The 27128-nt window shown below is 38.7% G+C and overlaps 1 protein-coding gene across 5 annotated transcripts in view; it reads right to left on the reverse strand.

Moving 5' to 3' along the window:
* The window catches only part of NFKB1 (nuclear factor kappa B subunit 1), a 133819-nt gene that overhangs the window by 87685 nt on the left and 19006 nt on the right, over positions 1-27128 (reverse strand). For 2 of the 5 annotated variants that reach the window (XM_023548534.2, XM_003410465.4), the window contains exons 2-5: positions 18024-18069; positions 12408-12483; positions 7646-7686; positions 2650-2748 (exon numbers count right to left, since the gene is read on the reverse strand). In XM_023548534.2, the coding sequence (XP_023404302.1) occupies positions 2650-2748; positions 7646-7686; positions 12408-12483; positions 18024-18062 (255 nt within the window). In that variant the 5' untranslated portion in view covers positions 18063-18069. The remainder of the gene's footprint in view (positions 1-2649; positions 2749-7645; positions 7687-12407; positions 12484-18023; positions 18070-27128) is intronic. The other 3 variants (XM_023548532.2, XM_023548533.2, XM_010590475.3) reach the window with 3 other exon arrangements.

Raw genomic sequence — 27128 nt, forward strand, 5'->3', positions numbered from 1 at the left:
TTGTCACAAATATAAACACATAAATACATATAATATTTGTATACATGACACACAGACAAACGTGTTAAAAAGACAAAGTGCTGGATCTGACTCCCCAATATCTGAGTCCGCTTTGACCCTGAGCTTCTCTCCGCCTTATTTTCCAAAGTTATAATTCCCTGTGCCTTATTTCACCATTGTACACCCATGCCCTGTCCCCTTAACTCCCTGCCCGCAGCACCCAAAATGCATTCCATATGAGAGGTTCAATGAGCAATAATCTGCTTTAGAAGAAAGAGCTACTAGTCATAAATCCTGGCAATCTGCTCCTGTAAAGATTATAGCTTAGGAAACCTTGTGGGGCAGTTCTACACTGTCAATATAGGGTCACTATGCAGGGTAGGAATTGACTCGATGACACACAACAACAGTCCTATGATAAAGGTAAGCTAAGTTCTCTCATATGTATTACATTCTTTACCTATCAGGGTTGTTATGAGGGTTAGAAGAGATTGGCACACCTTTGGTGTTTAAAAAATGCTACTTCCCTTTTTTATTGCTGCTCCTATTCCTCTTCCAGTTTCGAAAGGAGTTGAGGTCATAAGACTTTGGTCTGCTTCTGCGCTCTAAAGACAACATGTTTACACTGCCTAGTGAACTTTAATAGGAAAAACAGCTTTCATTCTACAATCAACGCTGAGAGACTTAAAATGCAAATATACTGGGAGGCCCAATACTATATAGTACTGGTGAGTTTTACTTAAAAGGTAAAGAATGACATCACAGTATTTTGTCTTTTTTTATGCAAAAGAGGTAAGCAATAAGAAAAGCCTGGGCTTAGAAGAGGGGTGTGAGGAAAGGAGAGAAACAAAAACCAAGGCTGGCTAAACCAAAGACAAATTTCCTTCTTATAATTTTGCTGAGGGCCTACCCTGCTGGACTTCACCTAATCAGAAAAACAAACCAACAAAACAGAAAGGCTGAGGACACAACTGTATTATGTCCAGAGGAACACCCACTTCCCCTTAGTGGGAAGTGTGTTGATAACCTTTTGCTCAAGCCTTGAATTATTCAACAAATAAAAACTTTTATAAATGCCTCAATTGCAATTATTGACTGGTTTATCTGCAAAATTATTATCAATCCATCTCTGAAATGTGACACCATATTACGAAAATAAAAAACTCAAACACTCAGAGAAAGATATTCTCAATTAAATCAACAAAGAAAGAAAGAACCTTAAGATGAGTAAAAGGCATGGCTGAGCATACCACAAGCACATCAGGAAGCAGCATGTTCCAACGATGACCAACACATGTGGCTGCACATCTGCTCATGTGTGGGTGGAAGGTCGTGGGCACTTCCAGGCTCTCTATGGAGCACTGTGATGGTTAGTTTCACATGTCAGCTTGGCTAGGTTATGGCACCCACTTATTCAATCAAACACTAACCTAGGTGTTGCTGGGAAGATATTTTGTAGATGTGGTTAACATCTGCAATTGGCTGACTTTAAGTAAAGGAAATTATCGTTGATAACGTGAGTGGAATTCATCCAGTCGGGTGAAAGGCATTAAGAGCAAAACTGAGGTTTCCCTGAGGAAAAAGAAATGCCTGTGGAATTCAGCCTCAGCTCCTGCTGTAGTTTCCAGCTTGCTGACCTGCCCTAGAGATTTTGTACTTGCCTAACCAGCCCTAGTGGTGCAGTGATTAAATGTTTGGCTGCCAACGAAAAGATCAGCCTATGATGCAGTTCTACTCTGTCCTACAGAATCACTATGAAATGGAATCAGCTCGATGGAAACGGGTTTGGCTTTTTGGTTTTTGGTAACCAGACTTCAAAAGAGCCCTGGTAGCACAATGGTTAAACACTTGGCTCCAAAAGAAAAGCTGGTGATTTGAATTTACCCAGCAGCTGCAGGAGAAAAGACCTGGTGATCTGCTCCAGTAAAGATTACCGATATCACAATTGTGTAAGGCAACTCCATGAAATAAATCAATCCACCTATCAATAGCTATCTATCCATCCATCCATCTGTCCATCCATCCCTTCCCCATCTCTATCTCTCTCTTTCTCCTATTGATCCTACTGGTATGGTTTTTCTGGTGAAACCTTGACTGATACAAGCACTTACATACATTTTCTCATCTAATCTCTAAGAAACCCTACGAAGTATATACTATTAATATTTCTGCATTAGGATACTGAGGTTTAGAAGCATTTAATAACCTACCCAAAGCCACACAGCTAATAACGGAATCTGAATCTGAATTCACGATCTTAAAAATATACTATAGAATCCATACACTCAGTCATTTGTTTTTCTTTTTAAACCTCTAAGGAGCTAAAATCAAGCCATTTCTTTAAAAGATTTAAGAAAAGTTTCAGGAAGTACACAATTAAAAAAAAAAACATATATGATGGCTGAGAAATAGTAAAAGTTTAAGTTAGCTAATGTTAAAATAATTTCTACTAACGGAAATATGAGCAGAGTTTTAAAGCCTGTCATCTCTATCACTAAGAGACAAATTTCTGTTAAGGATTATAACAATCATGTGAACACTTCAGTTTAGGGGCAGAGGCAAATTGTATTCAACTAAATCAGTCCCTTGCTTTCACACCTAGGAAATCAAATCCTCCAGAGTTCATATAGAAGGATGCCATTAACTTACTTTGACCTGAGGGTAGGACTTCTTGTTCTTTTCACTAGACGCACCAGGAAGTCCACCATGGGACGGGCCTTCACATACATAACGGAAACGGAATCCTCTCTGCAAAGGTGAACACGGAGCCAACAGAGAAATACTTATTAACAATTATAGTGACAAAATTACAAAATTTTAATTCCTATATGTATTAGATGAGAGAAGAAAAGTAAGAAAGGGGCCTCTGTAAATAAGAGTCATTTTCTCCATAATCTTATCATGAACATTGACAACTGATACCTGTGTGGTGAGGTGTGGCTAAAAGCCAGGGACCTCACCAAGAGGCATCTCTGCATGTGTGGAGAGGAGGCTGCTGAAGAGCTTAAGCCTTTGGACTTGACATGCTATGGTTTATTTGAATCAGAGGTTCCTCATCTTAAATTGCTGCTGCCAAGCTGTTCAAAATTATGCTTCTTTGACTCTTAAAAGTGAATCCTCCTCAGCTCTCATTACGGTTGGCTCAGGAGGGAATACAGAAACGTATTGTTAAATATATCACATCAGTGTTGCAGACCCACCCTACACTAGACTCTGCACATGGTAAATCTTACTGAACAGTTCAGAAAATCAGACTCCTGACTTTATATGTAATCAAGCTCAAGCTGTATATGTTAACCGATCTAAGTGAATCCAAAACCAGATATTTGCCTTAAATATTATTTATGATGACCCAGGAATTTTACAGATGCAGCTAATCGATGAAGGGCTAGCTGAAAGTCTTTACTATGTGAACTACTGTGGGCTGATAAATCTCTAAGTGACATGTTTTTTCATCTATACAAATGAAGTGCAGTGGTCAAGAGCTTGGCTGCTAGGCAAAAGGTCAGCCATCCGAATCTACCAGTCGCTTCCTGGAAACCCTATGAAGCAGTTCTACTCTGTCCTATAGGGTTGCTATGAGTCAGAATTGACTCGACGGCAATGGGTTAGACTCCTCAAGGTCTACTCCACTTCTAACATTTTATGGCTTATAAAACAAACAAGTATAATTACGCAGATTTTTATTCAAAGAATAGAACAAGGACGATTCTTTGAATGAACCTCATCACCATATTCAGGGAACTTTCATTGTCTTTCCTGAAGACTCAAACTATAACTACTTTAAAATGATGCCAACCAATTTGTGGTAATGTTATTAGTTTATAATTGTACAGTCACTTAACCAGCGTTTTCTTTCAAATTCACTCTTTGGTAAAAAGAACAATATGTTAACATACTTAAAGGAATAGCCTCACCCTTCACTTTTTTTTATTGTGGGACTGACTACTTCAACTGAACAGTGCTAGATCATTAGGTCATCAGGTCCCCCTTGCATCCAGTGCTTGCTGGTGGGGGTTTCCTACCTTATATACTCATACAGCTGTGAAGCCCCAGCAGACATGAAGATTCTGTTGGCAGCTCTGATCTCATGGACCAATGTAAAATTTTTGCCCTCCTTAGCATTACATAAGGGAGCCCTAGTGGTGCAGCGCTTAAGTGCTTGGCTGCTAACCAAAAGGTCAGTGGTTCGAACCTGACAGCTGCTCCTCAGGAGAAAGACGTGGCAGTCTGTGTCTGTAAAGATTTACAGCCTTCGAAACCCTATGGGGCAGTTCTAACTCTGTCTTACAGGGTCGCTATCGGTCGACATCGACTCAAAGGCAGTGAGTTTGGTTTTGGCTAGCATTATAGCTAATAAAGTCTTACAGAACAGTATCTGATTGGTCCAGATGCCCTGAACTATTTTAAGTCTCCAGGAAGCATGTAGAACTTCCATGTATTCTTCAAGGACCTGATGATTTCCAAAGAGGATGAACACTAAAGCATATTTCTGGAATGACTAAGGCCTGAAATAGATTTCCTAGTTGAGAAAATTCCCTCAAGTCACACATGAGTTTGCAGTGTATGGTCAACTCAAAAGTTGGCACCTAAAACAACTCTGGCATATAGTTCCTCAGAAGACTCCAAACCTAATTATCAGGGAAGCCTTCTGAGGTGATATTAGTCATTCAGGGGCAATTCCTCCTCAGCTTTGCCTTTGGCAAAATGCAAATTAAAAAATAAGCTAAAAATTCAGCTCTACATCTTTTGTAGGCAGTGGCTGTCAGCTGATTTTTATTAATTAAATGACATTTCTAAAAGTGTGAAAAGCAACAGCAGGTACAACATTTAGCCTCCAGAATTGGCTAACCATAAAGATACAGATTTACCTGACTGCTAACCAATTTGAACACCACTTCAGTTTTTAAACAGTATTAGATAATTAACACTGAATAATATGGAACAGAACTGGATTCTAAAGATTAGTAATCTGTGCTATGACTCATCTCTGTCAGAGCTGGGGAAAGTCTGTGGTAAAGGCCCAGAAGAAAAAAGAACATTTCTTTAACCTTTATTAAAAATAAATTAATAAAGTAATTCATTTTCTTTAAATGCAAAATTCATTTGGAGCAGTTGGAAAAATACATTCACGTATATTTGCATATCTTATTGGTTCAATATCAAATAGACTACAAGCAAAAAGCATGCCTTAACAGTTGGCTTACAGTTTGAAAAACAATAGATATTATTCATGGATGCATGAGTATCTTAAGTTCTACGCAAAGGAATTTTTAACCTGAAGATGAAAATTCCTAACTTATTTTCAAGAAGATCAAATGTCTTCAAATACTTGGTCTGGATGTGTTTCTGATTCTAGATTTCTGAGATTAAAGGTATGCCAATCCGCAGCCATTCATTTCAGTAACTCCATTTGCTTAAAATGAGTCATCAACCTCAAAGGCAAGGCTACATCCATCCGGTCAGAAAGTCTGACTTAAATACAACCTTCTTAACTTTCACTGGAGTCAGACATCAAAATAACATTAATTTGGTAAACAAACACATTGTTTTGCTCACATGAGCTTTTACACATCCAGTACAGTGAATTAAATTCTGAATTTTAGAACTATATTGATTCTTCAGGTAAATCATAAATATTATTTTTTCCTTATGACTATTGAGCCCTTGATAAGAAAATACATTTTAAAATTCTTTTTCCAGTGTTATAACCCAAAACCCATTGCTGTCAAGTTGATGCCAACTCATAGCGACCCTATTTCCAGTGTTACGCTTATGAAAATGGATATTTGGAAAACACACTTAGTCTGGTATGCAGACAAATAAATTTTAGTTGGTTTCTCAGTTTCATGGATTACCCAGATCTTACAGGCTAGAAAATTTTCCAGGATGCCAAACTATTGGAATTTTAGATGATAAACTTTCAATGGGAGGGTCTTTGGGAGAACTGGTGACCTCATGTGAGAAATCACTGCTGTGGAACTAACTGGACATGGAAGTAAAGCAAAGTCATACTGGCAGCCTGTGGAGTCAGGGTGTGCCACCCCTAAATCAACCAGAACAATGCCCCAAAGTTTCATGTGGCTTTCCTGTCCCCATTAATTTCCTTTCATATAATTTTGACCTTATAAGGATAGTCTGTCTAGTCAGACAAGATTATGTATATCCTTTAAACGCTGACCAAATCCAAACACATATATAATAATACCATAATTCTAGTAACCACAATGTATGATTTCATTTCAGTTCTTGACCTATTTAGCATTTGTTAAAATGTCACACAATACAAAACTCTTATGCTCACCTGAGCTATAAAAAAACAAAAACAACACTTAGGAAAGGTATTAGGTAATTGTTATGGATTTAACTGCGTACTCCCAAAGTATGTGTTGAAATCCTAACCCCCATACCTGTGGATGTAATCTCATTTGGGAATAGGCGTAGCTTTGTTATGTTAATGAGGTCAGGTGAGTTGTGAGGTGTGTCCTAAACCTAATCACTTATGATATAAAAAGAGATCAGACACAGTAAGCAAGCACAAATGGGGAAAAGACAGACGCCACATGGAAACTGCCAAGGAACAGAAGAACGTTGGGGCTAGAGAAGCTGAGACAGGGATTTCTCCCCAGAGCAGACAGAGAAAAAAAAAAGCCTTCCCCTAGAGCTGGTGCCTGGAACTCAGACTTCTTGCCTCCTCCTGAACTGTGAGAAAATAAATGTCTGTTCTTTAAAGCCACAATTTGTGGCATTTCTGTTACAGCAGCACTAGGAAACTAAGACAGTAATGGAACTGCAAGAGGCAGGTCTAGGTATCCTCAACTTCACACAAGTGTGGTAAACACATCTATTCAGAGATTTCCTGATTTTGTCCTGATTTTGTGGGGGACAATACCATTACTTCCATCCTCTAACAACTGAAATTGCCTTTAGGCAGATATTAAAGATTCTCTTTCCTCTTCCTTCAAAGCACTGGTCCCATCCAACTTTGAATAAATACTTATCCACAGAGTTGGAGCATGGTGAGGAGGCTACCTCAATTCCTAGCTATCCTCTGTGGAATCTAGTGGTAGGAGTTAGAGCTTGATAAAACAAAAAGCTCCTCTTCTGACTTCAAAAAGGCCAAGTCTAAAACTCAGACCAGACAGAACGGAACTCAACTGTCATTCTAGTACTTGACCTACCTCTTACTGCTACTTTTAGTACTTTAGGTTACATGTTCTGAAGACAGAAGCTTTTTAGAAAGGCCAAAGCTACTAAAAGGAAGAAGGCACATGGACATGACTGATGAATGTGGCTCAGTATACGTGAACTGCATGTATATGTATTTTCTTACAAATGAAAATAAATGGAGATAATCTATGCCTTTCCTGGGAGTGGCTGGTTAGCTAAACTGGTAGTGACAGCAAGATACCGAGGCTCTATAAGTAACCAGAGATTTACGGAACCATATACTGAGACTGGAGACAGTGTGAAGAATGACAAACAGAAGAGTAAGGAGGAGGAATAAAGTTGTTACGTAATTTGGCAGGTTGTTGTGCTTCTAGATAAGCTACTTCCTTAAAAAAATTCATTTACTTGAGATTTTAATATTAGACTTACTGATCTAACATTTAAATAAAAAGTTCCACCCCTTTAATCTTCTTACCTGTTTAGGTTGCTCTAATATTTGAAGGTACGGGCCATCTGCTAAAAACGAAAACAACAAACAGAAACAAAAAGAAACTGTGAGGCTTCTCAAATTCGGTAGAAAATATAAAGCAAGTAAAAAACTGAAATTATGTTTCTAAATAGAGGTTTCAATTCAACTTTCCAGCTAAAATTCCGCAAGGACATAATTTCTCTTTCTCTTTTAGCATATTAAATTTACCCTTATGTTAACAATAGTTCTATACCTTTACAGAGCCACTATGTACAAATGTTTGTTGAATGGTGATGGCACATTGCCCAACCCAACAAAAGGTGTGATGGTAGGCAAGAATTAATATGGTCTAACTAATTTTTTTTTTTTTTTAACTAACTAAATGACACAAATACTAATTAAAAGCACCAAACACTTTTGGGCACTATGACATTTTCTTTTGCCTTCTCATTATTAGACACTGATTTCCATCCCCGAATGCCTTCTCAAAGAGAATGTGATTAACGAGAATTCAGAAGGGACTGAACTAACACCTGCACGTGTGCAATACACAGATACTGATCTTGGGCTACCTGCTTTTTCTTACACTAAGCTTTCAGTTCCTTTCACTTACCTGAATCCATAACTACTGCCTTCATTCCTTAATTGCTGAGCTTGTCCTCTCCCCTCCCTGACACCTACTTAAATGTGGTTTATCAGGCATGGTAGAGTCTTCTTACTAATCCACACTTTAGACACTTACATGAAACTTTTAAATACTGTGTTCTCATATAAGCTCTGTCCTAAAACAGCACAAGCATTTTTATAAAATCCTGAAAATAACAATTTAATTGAAGTTAGACACATGCTGATTAATTGTAAAAACGTAATGAAAAATAGAAGCTAAATCCGTATCTCAGCTGTATCTGACTTTGAAAATTCAAAGAAAATCAGAACCTCTGAGAGCATCAATACAAATTTGATGAATATGAGAAAGTCCCTAAACTCCCCAGCTAGTTTTTATGTCAACAGTATAATAACCCACAGTTCTGAAATATATAAAGGCGTATGGTGTTTCTGACTTGTCTGAATGCAAATTAAGGTGTTTGGTACTAAAAAATTCTAGAATACCTCTGTGTCCATTTTAATCTCCACTGTCTCTCAGCTGGAGGCTTAAGATCTATTATTTAAATAAGTAAATTCATGAAGAAAAGACAAGCCAACAGGTTGAAATGAAAAGTAAATTATAACTTAAAAGAGAATTTATTTTTATCTTCCCAGTATTATGATGAATCAAGATAAGGCCAGAGAACTGTAGGAAACAAATGTATAATTACTTCCTGTTATTCTTCATGAAATTCACAGGGAAGTCAGTTGAAAAATAGGGAGTAACTGGCCAATGTAGCATAATTTAGGTAGATTATCTTCTGTTGTCCGTACAAAATTCATTCCTGGAAACTTCAAACTACTTTTAGAAAAGAAACTGCAATTTAAAAATTATTTAAAAAATGGCTAAAATTAAATTTTTGATACGGAAGTAAAACCAAATTAGAAATAAAAATATTCTCACACAAATATACAATCTCATTCAGTAAAGTAGAGGGTCAGTGAAAAAGAGGAAGACCCCCAACAAGATGGATTGACACAGTGGCTCCAACAATGGGCTCAAACACAGCAAGGATTGTGAGGATGGCGCAGGACCAGGCATCATTTTCTTCTGTTACACAAAGGGTCACTATGTGTCAGAACTGACTCAATGGCACCTAACAAGAACAATATACAACCTAGGGAGCCCTGGTGGCGCAGTGGTTAAGTGCTAGACTGCTAATTGGGAGGTCAGCGGTTTGAACTTACCAGCCTCTCCAAGGGAGAGAAGGCCTGGTGATCCGTTCCTGTAAAGATAATAGCTTAGGAAACCCTATGGGGCAGTTCTACTCTGTCATACTGGGTCACTATGAGTAAAATCAACTCAACAACACACAACAACATACAGCCTATATGACAATATAACCCATCCAAACTCCACAGCCGTTAAGTTGATTCCGACTCACAGTGACCCTATAAAACAGAGTAGAACTTTCCCACAGAGTTTCCAAGGAGCGCCTGGCGGATTTGTACTGCTGACCTCTTGGTTAGCAGCCATACCACTTAACCACTACGCCACCAGGGTTTCCTATTCTTTCTATAATGTTAAATGTATATCAAGAGAATAGGCCTCTAAAAAAGCAACGTCTGGAAAAGAGGTCATGGAAAATGTGGAGAAGTGGGAGCATGTTTACAGTAAAGTGCCTTACTTCTTATTAACTCTCCTAAAAACATCTACAGTTTAGCTATTATTTTTGCTATAAGATTTAATTTCTTTTAAATATGTGAAATTCCAAGTTTGGGACTTTTATTAGTGAAACAGGACCATTTTTCTCTCCCAGGGAACACACTTAAGAGCTAAAATCAAACAGAAAATTAGATTTGCTGTGCATATATTTGTTTTAAGGCCAATTTGCTGCGCCATGAAAGTAACATCCCACTGTGCAGAAAAATTCAAATTACAGCATAATATTAGAGACACAATAGTGTCCTAACCCATAAAGTTTTCATAAAGTAGTAGAACTACTAATGGTTTTATATTCTAAGAAATTTCAAAGGTAGAAAAAAAATCCATATGACATTACAAGTTAATATTGGTTTAGGTTATCTCTCTACTGTTCTAAAATGTGAATAATATTTTCATACACATTAGATAGTAAAGCTTAGGCTACTGCAACAGAAAGAACTGGCAACAAGGGAAAATATACTGATAAAAATAATCAGGTAATAACAACTGGCAAATAAGATTCTCAGGTAAAAAAAAATTTTTTTTTTCTAATATTGTAGCAAAATAATTTCTACAATGTGAAGCTCTGACAGCAGAGTATTTACTGAGATGGTTCTTTTGATAATCTATTTCTATGTCCATAAACTTGAAGAAATAAAAACATTAAGAAACATCTACCTAGGATCCTACTTGGCAGTCACAGGCATTAAATGGAAATACGTACATTTCCTTAGGGCAGAACCTGGTTCTTATAATTATATGTCATGGATTGAATTATGTCCCCCCCAAAATGTGTATATCAACTTGGTTAGGCCATGATTCCCAGTATTGTGTGGTTGTCCTCCATTTTCTGATTGTAATTTTATGTTGAGAGGGTTAGGGTGGGATTGTAACACCACTCTAACTCAGGTCACCTCCCTGATCCAAAGTAAAGGGAGTTTCCCTGGGGTGTGGCCTGCACCACCCTTTATCTCTCAAGAGATAAAAGGAAAGGGAAGCAAGCACAGAGTAGGGGACCTCATACCACCAAGAAAGCAGCACTGGGAGCAGAGCATGTCCTTTGGGCCTGGGGTCCCTGTGCTTGAGAAGTTCCTAGACAAGGGGAAGATTGAGGACAAGGACATTCCTTCAGAGCCGACAGAGAAAGAAAGCCTTCCCATGGAGCTGACGCTCCGAATTTAGACTTTTAACCTACTAGACTGTGAGAAAATAAATTTCTCTTTGCTAAAGCAGCCATCCACTTGTGGTATTTCTGTTATAGCAGCACCAGAAAACTAAGACATTACAATAAGAAACTAAGAAAAATAATTTGGACCCCAGAAAAAATAAGTTCACAGGAAACACAAAAATTACTAAGACATTTACTTGTGTACAGGAAGGACATCTAGAGCTCAAATTGGACAGCACCTTACAAGATCTCAGGTATGGTAACCTAAAAAATATATATGTATAAATAAATTTTATATATATATGTGTGTGTATATATATAAAAAAAAATATAGTGGAGTAAATAGAGTCAGGCATCAGCAATACAACTTGTGCCACTGAAAATAAAAATACTGCAAATATATTTTTCCCTTCCATGAACCCCTAGAAATACTACAGATAAAAATAAGGAAAAGCATTCTGATCTTACAAAACAAAAAAAAAAGTAAGTGCCAGAGTAATAATAAAACCTGTTTCTATTGAGTCAATTCCGACTCATAGTGACCCTACAGGATAGAGCAGAACTGCCCCATAGGGTTTCAAAGGAGCGCTGGTGGATTTAAACTGCCAACCTTTTGGTCAGCAGCCGAGTTCTTAACCACTATGCCACCAAAAAAAAACCAAACCCAGTGCCGTCAAGTCGATTCTGACACAAAGCGACCCTACAGAGTAGAACTGCCCGATAGTTTCCAAGGAGAGCATGGCAGATTTGAACTGCTAACCCATTGGTTCGCAGCTGTAGCACTTAACCACTATGCCACCAGAGTTTCCACTATGCCACCAGGGCTCCAGAAAATGATAATGATACAAACTGGATAAAGCCTCCCGAGGTGGAACAAGCAAGTCAAGGTAAATAAAATAGCTGATGTCTCACTTCAGTGATTACAAAACTCCCTTCTTGGAACACACGTGAAGAGTGAAGACTGCCTCATGTGAGTCTGGGAGTTAAAGTGAACCTAAAGATAGTAAGATTGGGAGAAAAGGTAAATCCTTTCATTGCTAAAGAAAGATCAAGAGTTTAGCATCAGAGTAAGAAATTCCTTCTAAACTGCCTTGGCAGATATCAGCAATGAGTCATTCGATGGGTAAATGAGGAGAAACATTTTTGTGCAAATATTTTTCAAGAAAATATATTGAAAGACTGTTTTTTTAAGCCATAAATTACCATTTCCTTTCTAAGTACATCACTGAATTTCTAAAAGAGAATATCTGTAAATTCTGAGTTAAAAAAGTAAAAACAAACAGGACAACAGGGATGAGGCATTTTCTTACCTGTTGGCAGTGGCACCTCTGGTTGAAATAATTCTGGATTAAATATCGTATGATTCAATTGTTCCAAGTGAAACATCTGTAAAGGAGAAAATTAAACTCTTTCAATCATTTTTTCCAACAGTGTATTAAAAATTTGAATTTGGAACACCTAAAACATAATTACAGGATTCAAAACTAAAGCCAAAAAAGGGAAAATATTTCAAATCAAGATCTTAAAAATACTTCCATAAGACCTAGTTTGGTTCTCATGTGTACTAAACTTTATATAGAGTTGGGCTATGTTTATATGACAAAGGGATTTGAGAAGAATAACCTAGCTATAAAGTCCACAGAGGCAAGGACCTGGTTTATTTTACTCATTAATTTATTTTCTGGGCCATGTATATGCTATCACAGAGTAGATACTTAATACGTGTTGAATGAAAGATGTGCAGCTTGTACTCTTTTACATTTGTAATGCTGTTTCAATTTCAAAGGCCCAGAAAATAAGCGTATGAACGTAATTCTAAAAGTCTATATATTTCCTTCATGGCGGTAAATACACCCCCATACCCTAGCCACCTAACTTCAAGGCCTGAAATAAAAAGACAGCAGCCCTGGAATAATTTACAGGAAACTGAAAATATAATTTATAGTCCAAAGAACTTTTCCCACTTTTATTTCCTAGCACAACACAAAATGCCTGAGACTGAGTAGGTGTGGGAGGCTGAATAATGGCCCCACAAAGATGCCCATCACTAATCACCAGAACTATCTTATACAGCAAAAGGGGCTTTGCAGATGTGATTAAGTTAAGGAAGGGGAGATTATCCTGGATTATCCAGTGGGGCTTGATACAAGTACCAAGAGTCCTTCTAAGAGGGAAGCAGGAGGAGATGAGTGACTAGTAGGAGATGTGACAATGGAAGCAGGATGTTAGAGTGATGCAAGGAAGGGATCAAGAGCCAAGGAACGAGGTGGTCTCTAGAAGCTGAAAGAAGCAAGGAAACAGAAGCCTCCAGAAGGAATGCATCCAGTATTTTGAATTTAGACTTTCGACCTCCAGGACTGTGAGAGAATAAATCTGTGTTGCTTTAAGCCACTTAGGATGTGGTAAGTTATAACAGCAGCAAGGGTTCACTAATGCAGGGGGCACGGCATACATTTTGATGGAATTTAATTCTCTCTTGGTAACAGCCAGATAATTACTAATAATAATCTCAAGAACAAATTTTTCTTTCCACTTGGTCCGTTTAAGACTGAATTCTTACGTCTGAAGCTGCTATTTGCTTGAGTCTAAAGAAGTCTTCTGTTTGAAGTCTGTGGACAGCACAGACACCAACGACACATCACTCTTTTATAATGTGCTAGTTATAAAGTGTGCTGGAATGAGTATTACAGCAAAACAAACAAAAAACAGTAGTACGATTTGTCTCCTTGTCTTTATTAATAAATTATTGGTGGTCTTGGGCACCTAAGAACCTAGTGAGCATAGTTAAATCAAAAGTAAAAAAAAAAATGTTTAATTAGGAATACTTCAAATGAACTACTGGACATGAAGGCTAAAGACCATAGTCTCAGGAGTCAACTGGCAAAACGTAATTCATAAAGACAATGTTCTACATCCTAGGCTGGTGAGTAGTGTCTGGGCTCTTAAAAGCTTGCAAGCAGCCATCTAAGAAGCAACTACTGGTCTCTGTGCATGGAACAAAGGAGAACGAAGAAAACCAAAGCCTTAAGGAAGCAATTAGTAAAAAGGGCTAATGGCCCACAGGAACCACAGCCTCCTCTAATCTGAGACCAGAAGAACTAGATGGTACCCAGCTACCACTACCGACCACTCTGACCAGAATCACAATAGAAAGTCCTGGTTAGAATGGGTAAAAAATGTAAAACAAAACAAAAAAAAAAAAACAGACTTACTGGTCTGGAAGAGACTGGTTGAACTCCCGAGAATGCTGCCCTACGACAACCTTCTAACTTGAAACTGAAGACACTCACAGTGGCCACCTTTCAGCCAAATAATAGACAGAGCTATAAAATAAACAGTAACACCCATGAAGAATGTGCTCCTTAGAACAATTAACTATACAAGACCAAAAGGGCAACATCTGCCCAAAACAAAAGATGAGAAAGCAAGGAGGGACAGGGAAACCGAACTAACATAAAAGCGGAACTCAGGAAGGCAATGCAGAGGGTGCCGACACGTTGCAGGGACTGCAACCAGTGTCAGGGAACAGCCGGTGTAAGAATCATTGATTGGAAAACTAAAGTGCTATGTAAATCTTCACCTAAAGCACAATAAAATGTTCAAAAGAAAAAAAGAATATTTCAGATAGAATTGTGAGAGGTATAAATTTTCAACTAAGGAACAGGAAGTTTGCTTCACTGCAATGCTGAAGAGTAAAGCTCATTGATGCTATTCACTGTTTGCTGAAAAGAAAATACCAGGAATAAAAACACACAAAAAAGTTACTTTAAAAATGGCTCCACCTTATAGAGAATATTCATCAGTCTGGAAGCAGAAAAGATGACCTAGCAGAAAAATCTGCTTCCCTGTGGTCCGGCAGGAGGTTAAAATGACTGGTTAGAAGGCAAAAGCACTTATCTTAGGAGGACGGTAAGACATACACACTGCTTCAAAGAAGTGAGAGGCTGTGTTGTGCTGCACCTTGCATTGATTATCTTGTCAGGGATGGACAGCAAATTCCAGAATTCACTAAAACAGGAGATCTCACTGAGGAGAACATGTAAACTTTAGGAAATATAAACCATGAAGCTCAAGGCAGAGGGGGAAAAAAAACTTTTCAAGGGCCTCTCCTCTCAAGAATGGAAATATCAGAACATGCCCCACCCCGTTGCTGATGATCACAAAAATGCCTACATAAGAAAAAACTTTCGAAATGAGTATTTTCAGCATGTTTTACTCTTGTGTGGCATAAAGGACCATCTCTTGCTGATAAGATTTCCTGTGTACAGACAGGAAAGCACGGTTTAAAACCAAGCAGAAATAACCCTCAAGCTGGTTAGAGTTTGCCTTTAATTGTCAGAGATAGCATATTAAAAGTGAAAGGTAAAACAAAGGTTTTTGATAATATGAATAGCCAAATGTCTTTCACGCTGTAATCAAAGAAAATGTTCCTAGATTTATCCTATGTCACCGTTTTTACAATAAAAGTAGAAAGAAGCATCTGAATATCAAAGGCAACGCATACGGATTCTTTCTAAATCACTTGGAATATAACCAAGAGTAATAAATGCTACATAAGTTTATTTTGTTTACAGAAGCCATACCAGATTCCTTAGAAAGGGTTTCGCTTTTGGTTTTATTTTCTGACTGATTCTTTGCATGGGTAAAATTGGGAAGTCCATTTTTTTCAGGTGGTTTGCTGCTAAAACTTAAATGTGAAATGACTACGAATATCAGACTGGGTATCTTGGTACCTATGTTCCCTCTCCCTGGAATGCTTCCATTCGTCCTTGTCTAGCCTAGCAAACTACATCTTCCAAAACTCAGCTTAAGCAGACCTGCTGGGGAAAGTCCTCCACAAGCCTGTTCCTCGCCCGGCAGGACCACATGATCCCTCTCAACATTTCTGTTCCACTTGATGCAGACCCCTACATTTATCACTATATGGAAATTACTTATGTCTCCGTCTCTCCTGTTAGAATGGCAGCTTCTTGAAAGCAGGACTTATGTATCACTTACTTTTGTACTTCTGCTTAGCCAATGTGCTGGCACAGCAATGCCTCAATAAATAGCTGGTGAATGAATAAACTTCAGTGTCTTAAATGCTTCTTAAAATTATTACATAAAAATTTTAATACTGCCATTGTAACTACGCTGTTTTGTCGGCAGCCATCAAGTTGCTTCCGACTCATGGTGACGCCATGTGTGCAGAGAACTGCTCCACAGGGTTTTCAAGGGGTATGATCTTTTGGAAACAGATAGCCAGGCCTGTCTTCTGAGATGCCTCTGGGTGAGCTCCAACTGCAAACCTTTTGGCTAGTAATGGAGCACTTAACCATCTGCACCACCCAGGGACTCTTAAAATTACCCTAGAGTCTGCAAATGACTTCTAAATGGCTCATAAACAAACACATGTATGTATGTGTGTGTGTGTATTTGTATTTCAATTTATAAACCAGGTGCCGTCTAGCCAACTCTGACTCATGGCAACCCCACGTGTGTCAGAGTAAAACTGTGCTCCAAAGGGTTTTCAAGGCTATGATCTTTAGAAACAGATCACCAGGCCTTTCCTCTGAAGTGCCTTTGGGTGGGTGTGAACCACCAACCTTCCAGTTAGTAGCCCAGTGCTTAACTGTTTGTGCCACCCAGGGACTCCTTTTACATTTATATATGTATATCTACAACTGGAGAAAGAGGTAGAAGCAAAATGTGAATAACCAAGAAATATGTGTGAAGATTTGCTGAACTATTCAACACTTCTGTAGGCTTGGAATTTTTCAAAATTAAAAGCTAGGAGAAAAAAAGAAAAAAGAACACTAGTGTCCCTTTACTCTGCTGGTACCTAACAATGAACAGGCTTAAGTTCACCCAGAGGTACCTTGGAAAAAAGGTCAGGTGATCTACTTCCAAAAAGTCAGCCATTGAAAACCCTATGGAGCACAGTTCTACTCTGACACATGTGAGGTCGCCATGAGTCAGAAATGACTCAATGGTAACTTTTTTTTGTAATGCTCCCAACGCACATTCATTATCCACTGAGTCTTTTCAACATCCCTGTGAGCAGGAGTCCCTGGGTAACATAAACAGTTAAGCATTCAGCTACTAACCCAAAATTGGAGGTTTGAATCCACTCAGCACTGCCTTGGAAGAAAGCCCTGGCAATTTACTCCTGAAAGGTCACGGCTATTGAAAATGCTATGTGCAGTTCTACTCTGAAACATATGAGGTTGTCATGAGGCGGAACTGACAGGATGGCAACTGGTTTTGTGTGTCGGGGGGAGGGGATTAGCATTCCCAGTCTGCAAATGAGAAAAAGTGAGGATGGGGCCAGGGAGGTAGGTGACTCTTTTAAGGTTGAAGAGCTGGTAAGTAGCAGTCAGTGCTTTTATAAAATCTTCAGATTCTATGTCCAAAGGTATTCTCACTACACCAGTCCGTCTCCCCATTAAGTGAACTGCAAATGTTTCAAGGAGCTATTGTTTGGTCAGCAGTATATATGAAGTTTATGCAACAATTTGTGTGATGGCAGGATTTAAGTTACTTCTTTTATATGCCATGTCCTCTCTAACCTCACATGGAGGGTCAGGGAACTGAACAAAATTTTAAATAAATTTTTACTAATTTTAGAGTTTTCCTGCTACTGAATCACTAATGTTGTCCCTGTATATATTTAAATATGAATACCAAAAAATCAAACCCACTGCTATTGAGTCAATTCTGACTCAAAGTGACACTACAGGACAGAGTAGTACTGCCCCATAGGGTTTCCAAGGCTGTAAATCTTTATGGAAGCAGAGTGCCATATCTTTCCCCCACAAAGTGCCTGGTGGGTTTGAACCACAACCTTTTTGGCTAGCAGCCAAGGGCTTTAACCACTGCACCACCAAGGCTCTTCAAATATAAATAGTTACATAAAATTATAAATGAGGTTATATTATTTAACTTACTTGTTCATGCCCTACCAAATATGGATCGTCTTCTGCCATTCTGGAGCTGCATATTAAAACAAAACAAAACTGTAAGACTGGAATTAACCTTAAAAATTCTCTCACCATTCCCATTTTCATGCAGGAGTAAACTGTACCATTTTTTAAAGACTTCAAGAGGTGGGCATGTCGTAGTTCCTCTTTGGTATCTAGCCCTAACAGCAGGGAGATTGCATAATCAAAAAATTACCACTTACACATAATCCAAAACCCTCATGTCAAACTTACAACAGTATCTTGAAGTTTGGTACAACTGGTCTCCATCTTCTAGATAAAAATCATGCATACTTGGATTTTTGGAAGCCATTTCTTTTTATCATTCTCTAGACTTCAAGGGCATACAATCTTAAGCTCTTCATGTTAATTTTTCAGCCCCTGATAAATTTTGTGACAGCCCTAGAACTGTCTCCAAGTTTTTTACAAGCCACTCAAGTTGAGAAGCTCAGAAGGGATCACTTCACTGTAAGAAGGGCCAGACTAGCACTTTTCATACAGCAAGGGGAGGACTGCTCCAGTCTTCTAGTGCATCCCACTGAAGCAGGCCACTTCCTGCCACTTTCAAAGCTGTACGGAAAATCCATAATACTCAAGTGCAATTAAACACACACACACACATACACACACACACACAAAAGAGCCCTTATTATCAAGGGTATAGTCCCAGATTTAATCAACCCCAGTCATATATTTATTCATTATAGGCTGTAGCAATCTTCTATGACCCAGAGACCCTGACAGCAGTGAAGAATCACAAGGTTAGATAAAGATAATATCTAATCACCTATCATCTTAGATCTAATTGCTTATGAAATACCTTACCATTATTTTAAATCTAGGTTAAGTTTATTTTAAATGCATTTACATCAATTTTTAGGTATGTGATATGAAAAACTGAAAGATTTAAAAAATGCTGAAAGCAATATTAATTCCTGAGACAAATTTTTTCCTTTCCATGAAGTCTATAAATCACCCATAGGTACTTGGGGCTGCTGATGAGAATGGTGGCTGTCCACCAAAATCTGCTCTCTCTCTCTGCCGTAGTAATAGAGCTGTAGCTGAAACATGACTGCTCAGCCAGGCTATTCCACACTCTTCCTTGAATTACAGATGGCCATTTGAACTAAATTCTTGACAGTGCAGCATCAGAACTGTTGTGTGTCACAGTCATCTCTGGACTTAAAGCCCTTGACATGCTTCCTTCACGTTTTTGTTTTTTCTCTCTGTTGATGGTTAAAACTCAGACATGGAGAAGACCCTGCTTCTACACGCAGGTGATGATGAATGGCCTAGGGGATGGCAGATCAATAAATGGAAGGATTCTGGATCCCTGAATGACACCACGGGACAGAGCTGTCCTGACCATCTAAACAGCTCAGCCTGGTGAGAAAGAAAATACATTTCTTTGCTCTTTAATGCAATATATTGTTAGGTCTCTTTGCTAAAACAATTTAGCCCTCACGCTAATGAGAATATCACCTACCACTCCAATCAACACAAACGCCTCCAAAGAGGAACTTGATTACAACGAAATCCCTTCTCGCTAGAGTCTGCGTGACTTGTAAAGTGGGAAAAAGCCTACGAGGACTCCTAGTAGGCCACAGGGTGGTGACCAATTTTAACAAAAGGGAAAAGGGAAGCTCTGATTCCTATAGAACAGTAAGTTCATGCCGATTTGCAGGAAAATATTTGCTAAAATTTGGGGACACTGGTGATTCAGTGGAAGAATTCTCGCCTTTCATGGGGGAGACCCAGGTTCAATTCCCAGGGCCAATGCACCTATCTATCAGTGGTGGCTTGTGTGTTATTAGGATGCTGAACAGCTTTCAACAAAGCTTCCAGACTAAGACGGACTAGGAAAAAAGGACTGGAGATCTACTTCCAAAAACCAACCAATGAAAACCCTATGGATCACAACCATCCAATCCACAACTGTCCATGGGAATGGTGCAGGACTGTGCAGCGCTTTGTTCTGTGCTGGATGGCGTCGTCACGAGTCAAGGGCCAACTTGACAGCAGCTAACAACAACAACGATTTGTCTAAAACAAGAAACTGCTGATTGAAGATATATAAAATGCTGAACTCCTCTGCTAGAACAAATCTGAATTAAAAGAAGTAGTCAAAAGAGTGAAAATTAACCTGATACAGCAAAGAGGAATCAATCCATTAAAAATTCAAAAGAGTACTGCCACTTGCTGGCTATGTGATCTTGGATATGCAACTACACTCACATGGTCTCTGTTTTCTCACCTGTAAAATGAGGGATTTTGATGGGGATGACCTTTGAAAAAGGCAGAAATTTGTTGCACTTGGAATGTATCAGTAGGCTAATAAACACTTATTCAAAGAACAAATCCCCTAAGTCCTATCACTGATTTTGTAAACCTGAATTTTTACATATACTTAAGTGTAGATCTACATTAAAGAATCATTAGCACAATTTTCAGTTATCTGAAGAATACTAGTAAAAAAAAAAAAGTTACATTGACAAAAGTCCTAATACCAGTTATAACATTCCATGTGAAAAATCCCTATCCTGAGAACACCACAGGAACCCAAACTTCCAAGAAAAATATTAAGATCTTCTCATTTGTCTTAGGCTTTCCATTAATCTGGGTTGAGCACCTAAATCTTCTCCAACAGTCTGTCTGTGGTCTTCAAAAGCAGAGGTGAGATTGCTAAGGAGTACACTGACAGAACCTGTTCGGTATCTCTATTACATTGATCTATTTTTAAACCTGTGGATGGCTTCCCAAACCTTTGAAAGTTTAGACTTAATACAAAGCAGCCCTCACCCTGATTTAAAAAACTCAACTAAATCTGCTTGATTAGAACTGCTCCAGCTACCACCAATGACCGCCCTGACAGGGAATACAACAGAGTCCCTGTCAGAGCAGGAGAAAAGTGTGGAGCAGAACTCAAATTCACGTAAAAAGGCCAGACTTAATGGTCTGACTCAGGCTGGAGGAACCCTCAAAACCATGGCCCCCGGATGCTCTGTGAACCCAGAACCAAAATCATTCCCGAAGCCCACTCTTCAGAGAAAAATTAGACTCGACTATAAAACATAAAATAATACTCATGAAGAGTGGGCTTCTTAGTTCAATCAGATACACGAGACCAAATGGGCGGCTCCTGTCCAGAGGCAGGATGAGAAGGCAGGAAGGGACAGGAACTGGTTGGATGGATACAAGAAACCTGGGGTGGACAGAGAGAGTATGCTGTCATATTATAGGGATTGCAACTAGTGTCACATAACAATGTGTATAAACTTTTGTATGAGATATTAACTTGAGCTGTAACCTTTCACCTAAAGCACAATAAAGAAAAAAAAAAAAAACAACTGCTAGAGAGTTATTATCATGATCGCTATCGTAATTAAAACCTTAGATTGCTAAACTGCAGGCACTGGACAAAGCATCAAATTAAACAAAGCCTTCCCTCCAGCACCCACCCATGATTTATGTGCTGAAGTGTGCCAGAAGATCATAGTTTTAAAAGCCCAACAAACATCAGCAGTAGCCTCAGGGGCACCTGGGTAAAAGTTAAAATCTGAACTTTACAGTTGTAGGAAGCCAGTTAAATCCATGGTGAAGAGCTGAGGTCACAGAAACCATAAGGTGATGTCAATGCTAATTTATAATTCAAAAATAAAATGTCAAAATAAACCTAGAATTCCTTGGAAAAGATGAATCACTGAGGAATATTTGCATTAATTGTAAAGCTGGTTTTATTTCTAAAAATCTGAAGTATCAACTAAGCATTTGGAACTGAAGCATTAGAAAAGACCAGGGAAAACCCCTTCTGCACCCCTTCTCCCCCTGCCCTTCCCCTCCCTTTCCCTTTGCACAGTCCTGTGCTTTTCAGGAAGGATCTTAAAACAGAAAAGGAGTCACTCAGTTGACTGTGGAGAACATGAGTCTAAGCTCTCTCTCTGCCCCCCAGCTGTGAGGTTTTCAGGAAGATTTTCACACCATGGAGGAGAAACAGAAAATGTAGCTAACTAACAAAAACAAAACAAAAACCAGTTGCCATCGAGTCACTTCTGACTCATGGCCATCTTCTGTGTGTCAGAGTAGAACTGTGTTCCATCAGGTTTTCAATGGCTGATTTTTCAGAACTAGATCACCAGGCCTTTCTTCTGAGGTACCTCTGGGTGTGTTTGAACTGCCAACCTTTCAGTTAGGAGCCAAACACTGAAGAGTTCGTGCCATCCAGGGAGCTTGTAGTTAGCCATTGTGGTTAACGGCCACGGAGTCGACTCCGACTCATGGCGCCCCCGTGTGTGCAGAGTAGAACTGTGCTCCACAGGGTTTTCAAGGCTGTGGTCCTGCGGAAGTAATCACCAGGCCTGTCTTCCATAGCACCTCTGGGTGGGTTCAAACAGTCAAACTTTTGGTTAGTGGTCAGGCACTTAACCATTTCCACTACCGAAGGAGCTCTATAGTTAGCTAGTAATGAATGGAATATCCTTCCCAGTGAACTGTTTGTATTTTTTCACATGAAAAGATTAATGTTAAAACTGGCCTTAGTTCGGAACAGGCGATGGGTTCTTCTGAAATGCCTAAGGGTTTATTACCTGCACAGGTGTGACAATCCCACCGTAGGCTAGCACTGGGCCTTCTCAGAGAAGGCAGCAAGGCTGAGTGAATTAACTTTTAAGGCCACAGGGTTGGACTATTAAAGGATGGAGTTGGGGCATTCCTCTACTTGTAACTGGGGAAATGTTTTAAGATCAGAGATTTTTTTTTTTTTAAACCATGACCCCATTATAAGAAACACATTTTATACAACAAACCCAGAACACACATGACTGCGTGCACACACATTTAACCAAACTATGAGCTTGACTCAGTCATATTTTTCTCTATTCTGTCACATTTCATTTTTAAAAATGCTTGTAAAACCCATTTAAATGATCATGATCTACTAATGGGTCACAATGTACAATTTGAAAAACAGAGTTTTAGGTGCCATCCAGAAGGTGCAGTTGGGAGTCAGAGAGAGAAAAAAAAAAAAAAAAGAGAAAGCGTTTCTATTTTCAAGATTATATTCAGCCACAACAGATGCACTTAAGCATAATTTTAATACCTCGTCTTGGATAGCAATGAGAATGAAACAACGAGAACAAGGGTAAATTTTTGCCATTTCTCTTTTGGATAATAAATTGAGAAATTCCCATAGAGGAATTTTTCAGAAGAAATGTGATATGAGGTGTATGCACATGTGTGCAGCTACAATGCGAACCATTCAATGAGAGTATCCTTTGACTCTGCCATTTTACTTCTAAGAATTTGCCCTGAAGAAGTATTTGAGCAAGTGTACAAAAAACAAGTACAAGGATATTCAATGAGGCAAAAACAGTGGAAACAAACCAAATGACCCTTGACAGCAGATTGTTTAATTATAATTATGTTATGGTCATACAGTTAAATATCATGGAACTATTAAAAACAATAATTTAGATATATATACTAACAAGGCAAGTTTTACTCCCTAAGTCTTACTTTTTCATGTTTTAAATTTCCAACTCAATTATATAATTGGAAATACATATTTTTAAAGAAAAAAAGTGGAAAATTAAACCCTCTTCTGAACTTAAAGTTTAACATCTGTAACAATGAATGACATAAAAAGAAAAAAAATATGATGTATGGGTGAGCCAAAAATTCCTAAGTACTAATGGCATTTTCCTTATAACAAATTAATAGAAGTAATTTACTTTAAAAGGGAGTTTATTTACATCTTTCTGACAATACAATGGCTTAGTGATGGTAAAAGAAGAATTAAAGGTAGCTTTTTTAAAGTTATTTTCCTCAGAGTAGTTGATTACTGAAACTTTTGGAAATTGAATATTTGTGTCCAACCATATTTAGATTTTTACAGACTCATTGCCTTTGGGTTTCCACTCCTTCCATTTTCAACTCCCTATTGTTTCATTTACCACTCTTCTGTCAGTGTGTCATACTCTGGGGGTTTGCATGTTGCTGAGAAACTGGTATTTTAAATACCAGCAGGGTCACCCATGATGGGCAGGTTTCAGCAGAGTTTCCAGAGGAAGGAGTTTCCAGAGGAAGGCAGTCTGGGAAGAAGGACCTGGCCATCTACTTCTGAAAAAACTGTGCAGTGAAAATCTTAGGGGTACCAGCGGAACACTGACACAGTGCCAAAATATGAGCCCCTCAGGTTGGAAGGCACTCAAAATATTACTGGGGAAGAGCTAACTCCTCAAAGCAATACAGTCAACCTTAATGACGTGGATGAATTCCAGCTTTCGGGACCTTTGTTTCCTGAGGTGGCATGACTCAAAATGAGAAGACAGCTGCAGACATCCACTAATAGTGGGAACACGGAATGTACAAAGTATGAATCTAGGAAAAATGAAGTTGTCAAAAATGAAAATGAACTCTTGAAGAAGACAGACATTCTAGGCATTAGTGAGCTGAAATGGCCTGGTATTGGCCATTTTGAACCAGACAGTCGTATGGTCTGCTATGCTGGGAATGGCAAGTGAAAGAGGAATGGTTGTCATATTCATTGTCAAAAACAACGTTTCAAAATCTATCTTGAAATACAATACTGTCAGTCATAGGCTAATATCCATGTGCCTTATAAGGAAGACCAGTTAATACGACCATTCTTCAAATTTATACACCAACCTCTAAGGCCAAAGATTAAGAAACTGAAGATTTTACCAACCTCTGCAGTGTGAAAGTGATCAAATATGCAATCAAGATGCATTGATAATTACTGGTGATTGGAATGAGAAACTTGGAAACAAAGAAGTAGGATCAGTAGATGGAAAATATGGCCTTGGTGACAGGAATGACACCGAATATCACATGATAGAATTTTGCAAGATCAACAATATATTCATTGAAAACACCTTTTTCAACAACATAAACAGTGACTATACACATGGATCTCCCCAGATGGAATACACAGACATCAAATCGACAACATCTGTAGAAAGGGATGATGGAGAATCTCATTATCATCAGTCAGGAGAAGGCCAGGGGCCAACTGCAGAACAGACCATCAACTGCTCATATTCAAGTTGATGCTGAAGAAAATTAAAACAAGTCCACGAGAGCCAAAGTACAACCTTGAGTATATCCCACATGAATTTAGAAACCATCTCAAGAACAGATTTGATGCATTGAACACTAATAACCAAAGATTGGACAAGTTGTGGGATGACATCAAGGACATCACCCAAGAAAGCAAAAGGTCATTAAAAAGAAAGAAAAGACCAAAACGGATGTCAGAAAAGACTCTGAAACTTGCTCTTGAACGTCAAGTAGCTAAAGGGAAAGGAAGAAATGATGAGTAAAAGAGCTGAACAGAAGATTTAAAGGGCGGCTCATGAAGACAAAGTAAAGTATTACAATGAAACATGCAAAGACCTGGAGTTACAAAACCAAAAGGGAAGAATATGCTCAATATTTCTCCAGCTGAAAGAGCTAAAGAAAAAATTCAAGCCTCGAGTTGCAATACTGAAGGATTCTACAGGCAAAGTACTGAACAACCCAAAAAACATCAAAAGAAGAATGAAAGGAATACAAAGAATTGCTGTACCAAAAAGAAGTGGTCGATGTTCAACCATTTCAGGAGGAAGCATATGATCAAGAATTGATGGTACTGAAGGAAGAAGTGCAAGTTGCACTGAGAAAAAAAAAAAAGGCACTGGTAAAAAGCAAAGCTCCAGGAATTGAAAGAATACCAATTGAGATGTTTCAACAAATGGTGCAATGCTGGAAGCACTCACTCTTCTATGCCAGGAAATTTGGAAGACAGCTACCTGGAAGAGATCCAATTTGTGCCCATTCTCAAGAAAGGTAACCCAACAGAATGAGGAAATTATCAAAAAAATTATCAAACAATATCATTAATATCACATGCAAGTAAAATTTTGCTGAAGATAATTCAAAACTGGTTGCAGCAGTACATTGACAGGGAATTGCCAAAAATTCATGGGTTCGGAAGAGGATATAAAATGATGGATATCATTTCTGATGTTAGATGGATCTTGGCTGAAAAGTAGAGAATATCAGAAAGATATTCACCTGTGTTTTACTGACTATTCCAAGGCATCTGACTGTGTGAGTCATAACAAATTATGGATACTATCGCGAAGAATGGGAATTCCAGAACACTTAATTGTGCTCACGCAGAACCTGTACATAGACCAACAGGCAATCGTTCCAACAGAAAAAGGGGATACTGCGTGATTTAAAATCAGAAAAGGTATGCATCAGGGTGGTATCCTTTCACCATACTTATTCAATCTATATGCTGAGCAAATAATCCCAGAACCTGGACTACATGAAGAAGAATATGGCATCAGGATTGGAGGAAGACTAATTAGCAAGCTGAGACATGCAGGTGACAAAATCTTGCTTGCTGAAAGCTAAGAGGACTTGAAGCACTTATCTGATGAAGATCAATGACTATAGCCTTCAGTATGGATTACACCTGTAGGCTCTGGAGGAAGGTCCTTGTCATCAATCTCCCCATGGTCTAGGAACTTCTCAGGCAGGGACCCCGGGTCTAAAAGACCCACCATTCTCTTAGCTCTTGTTTCTTGGTGGTACGAGGTCCCCCTGTCTTTCGGCTTGCTTCTCTCCTTTATATCTCAAAAGAGACTGACTTAAGACACAACCTGATCTTGTAGATTGAGTCCTGCCCCATTAAAATTAACTGCCACCCATCCCATCTCATAAACATCATAGAGGTAGGATTTACAACACACAGGAAAATCGCTTCAGATGACAAAATGGTGGACAATCACACAATACTGGGAATCATGGCCTAGTCAAATTGATACACATGTTTTTTGGGGACACAACTCAATTCATGACAGATGTCATGCTTGGTAGAGGGTCAGTGAAAAGGAAGAAGGCCCTCAACAAGACAGACTGACACCAGAGGTGGAACAATGGGCTCAAGCACAGCAACAGTTGTGAGGATGGTGCAGGACAGGACTGTGTTTCATTCTGTTGTGCACTGGGGCGCTATGAGTTGAAACTGGCTCAACAGCATCTAGCAAGAATTCCTTCATTTGGGTG

This window comes from Loxodonta africana, chromosome 5, assembly GCF_030014295.1.
Source record: "Loxodonta africana isolate mLoxAfr1 chromosome 5, mLoxAfr1.hap2, whole genome shotgun sequence".
NCBI lineage: Eukaryota > Metazoa > Chordata > Mammalia > Proboscidea > Elephantidae > Loxodonta > Loxodonta africana.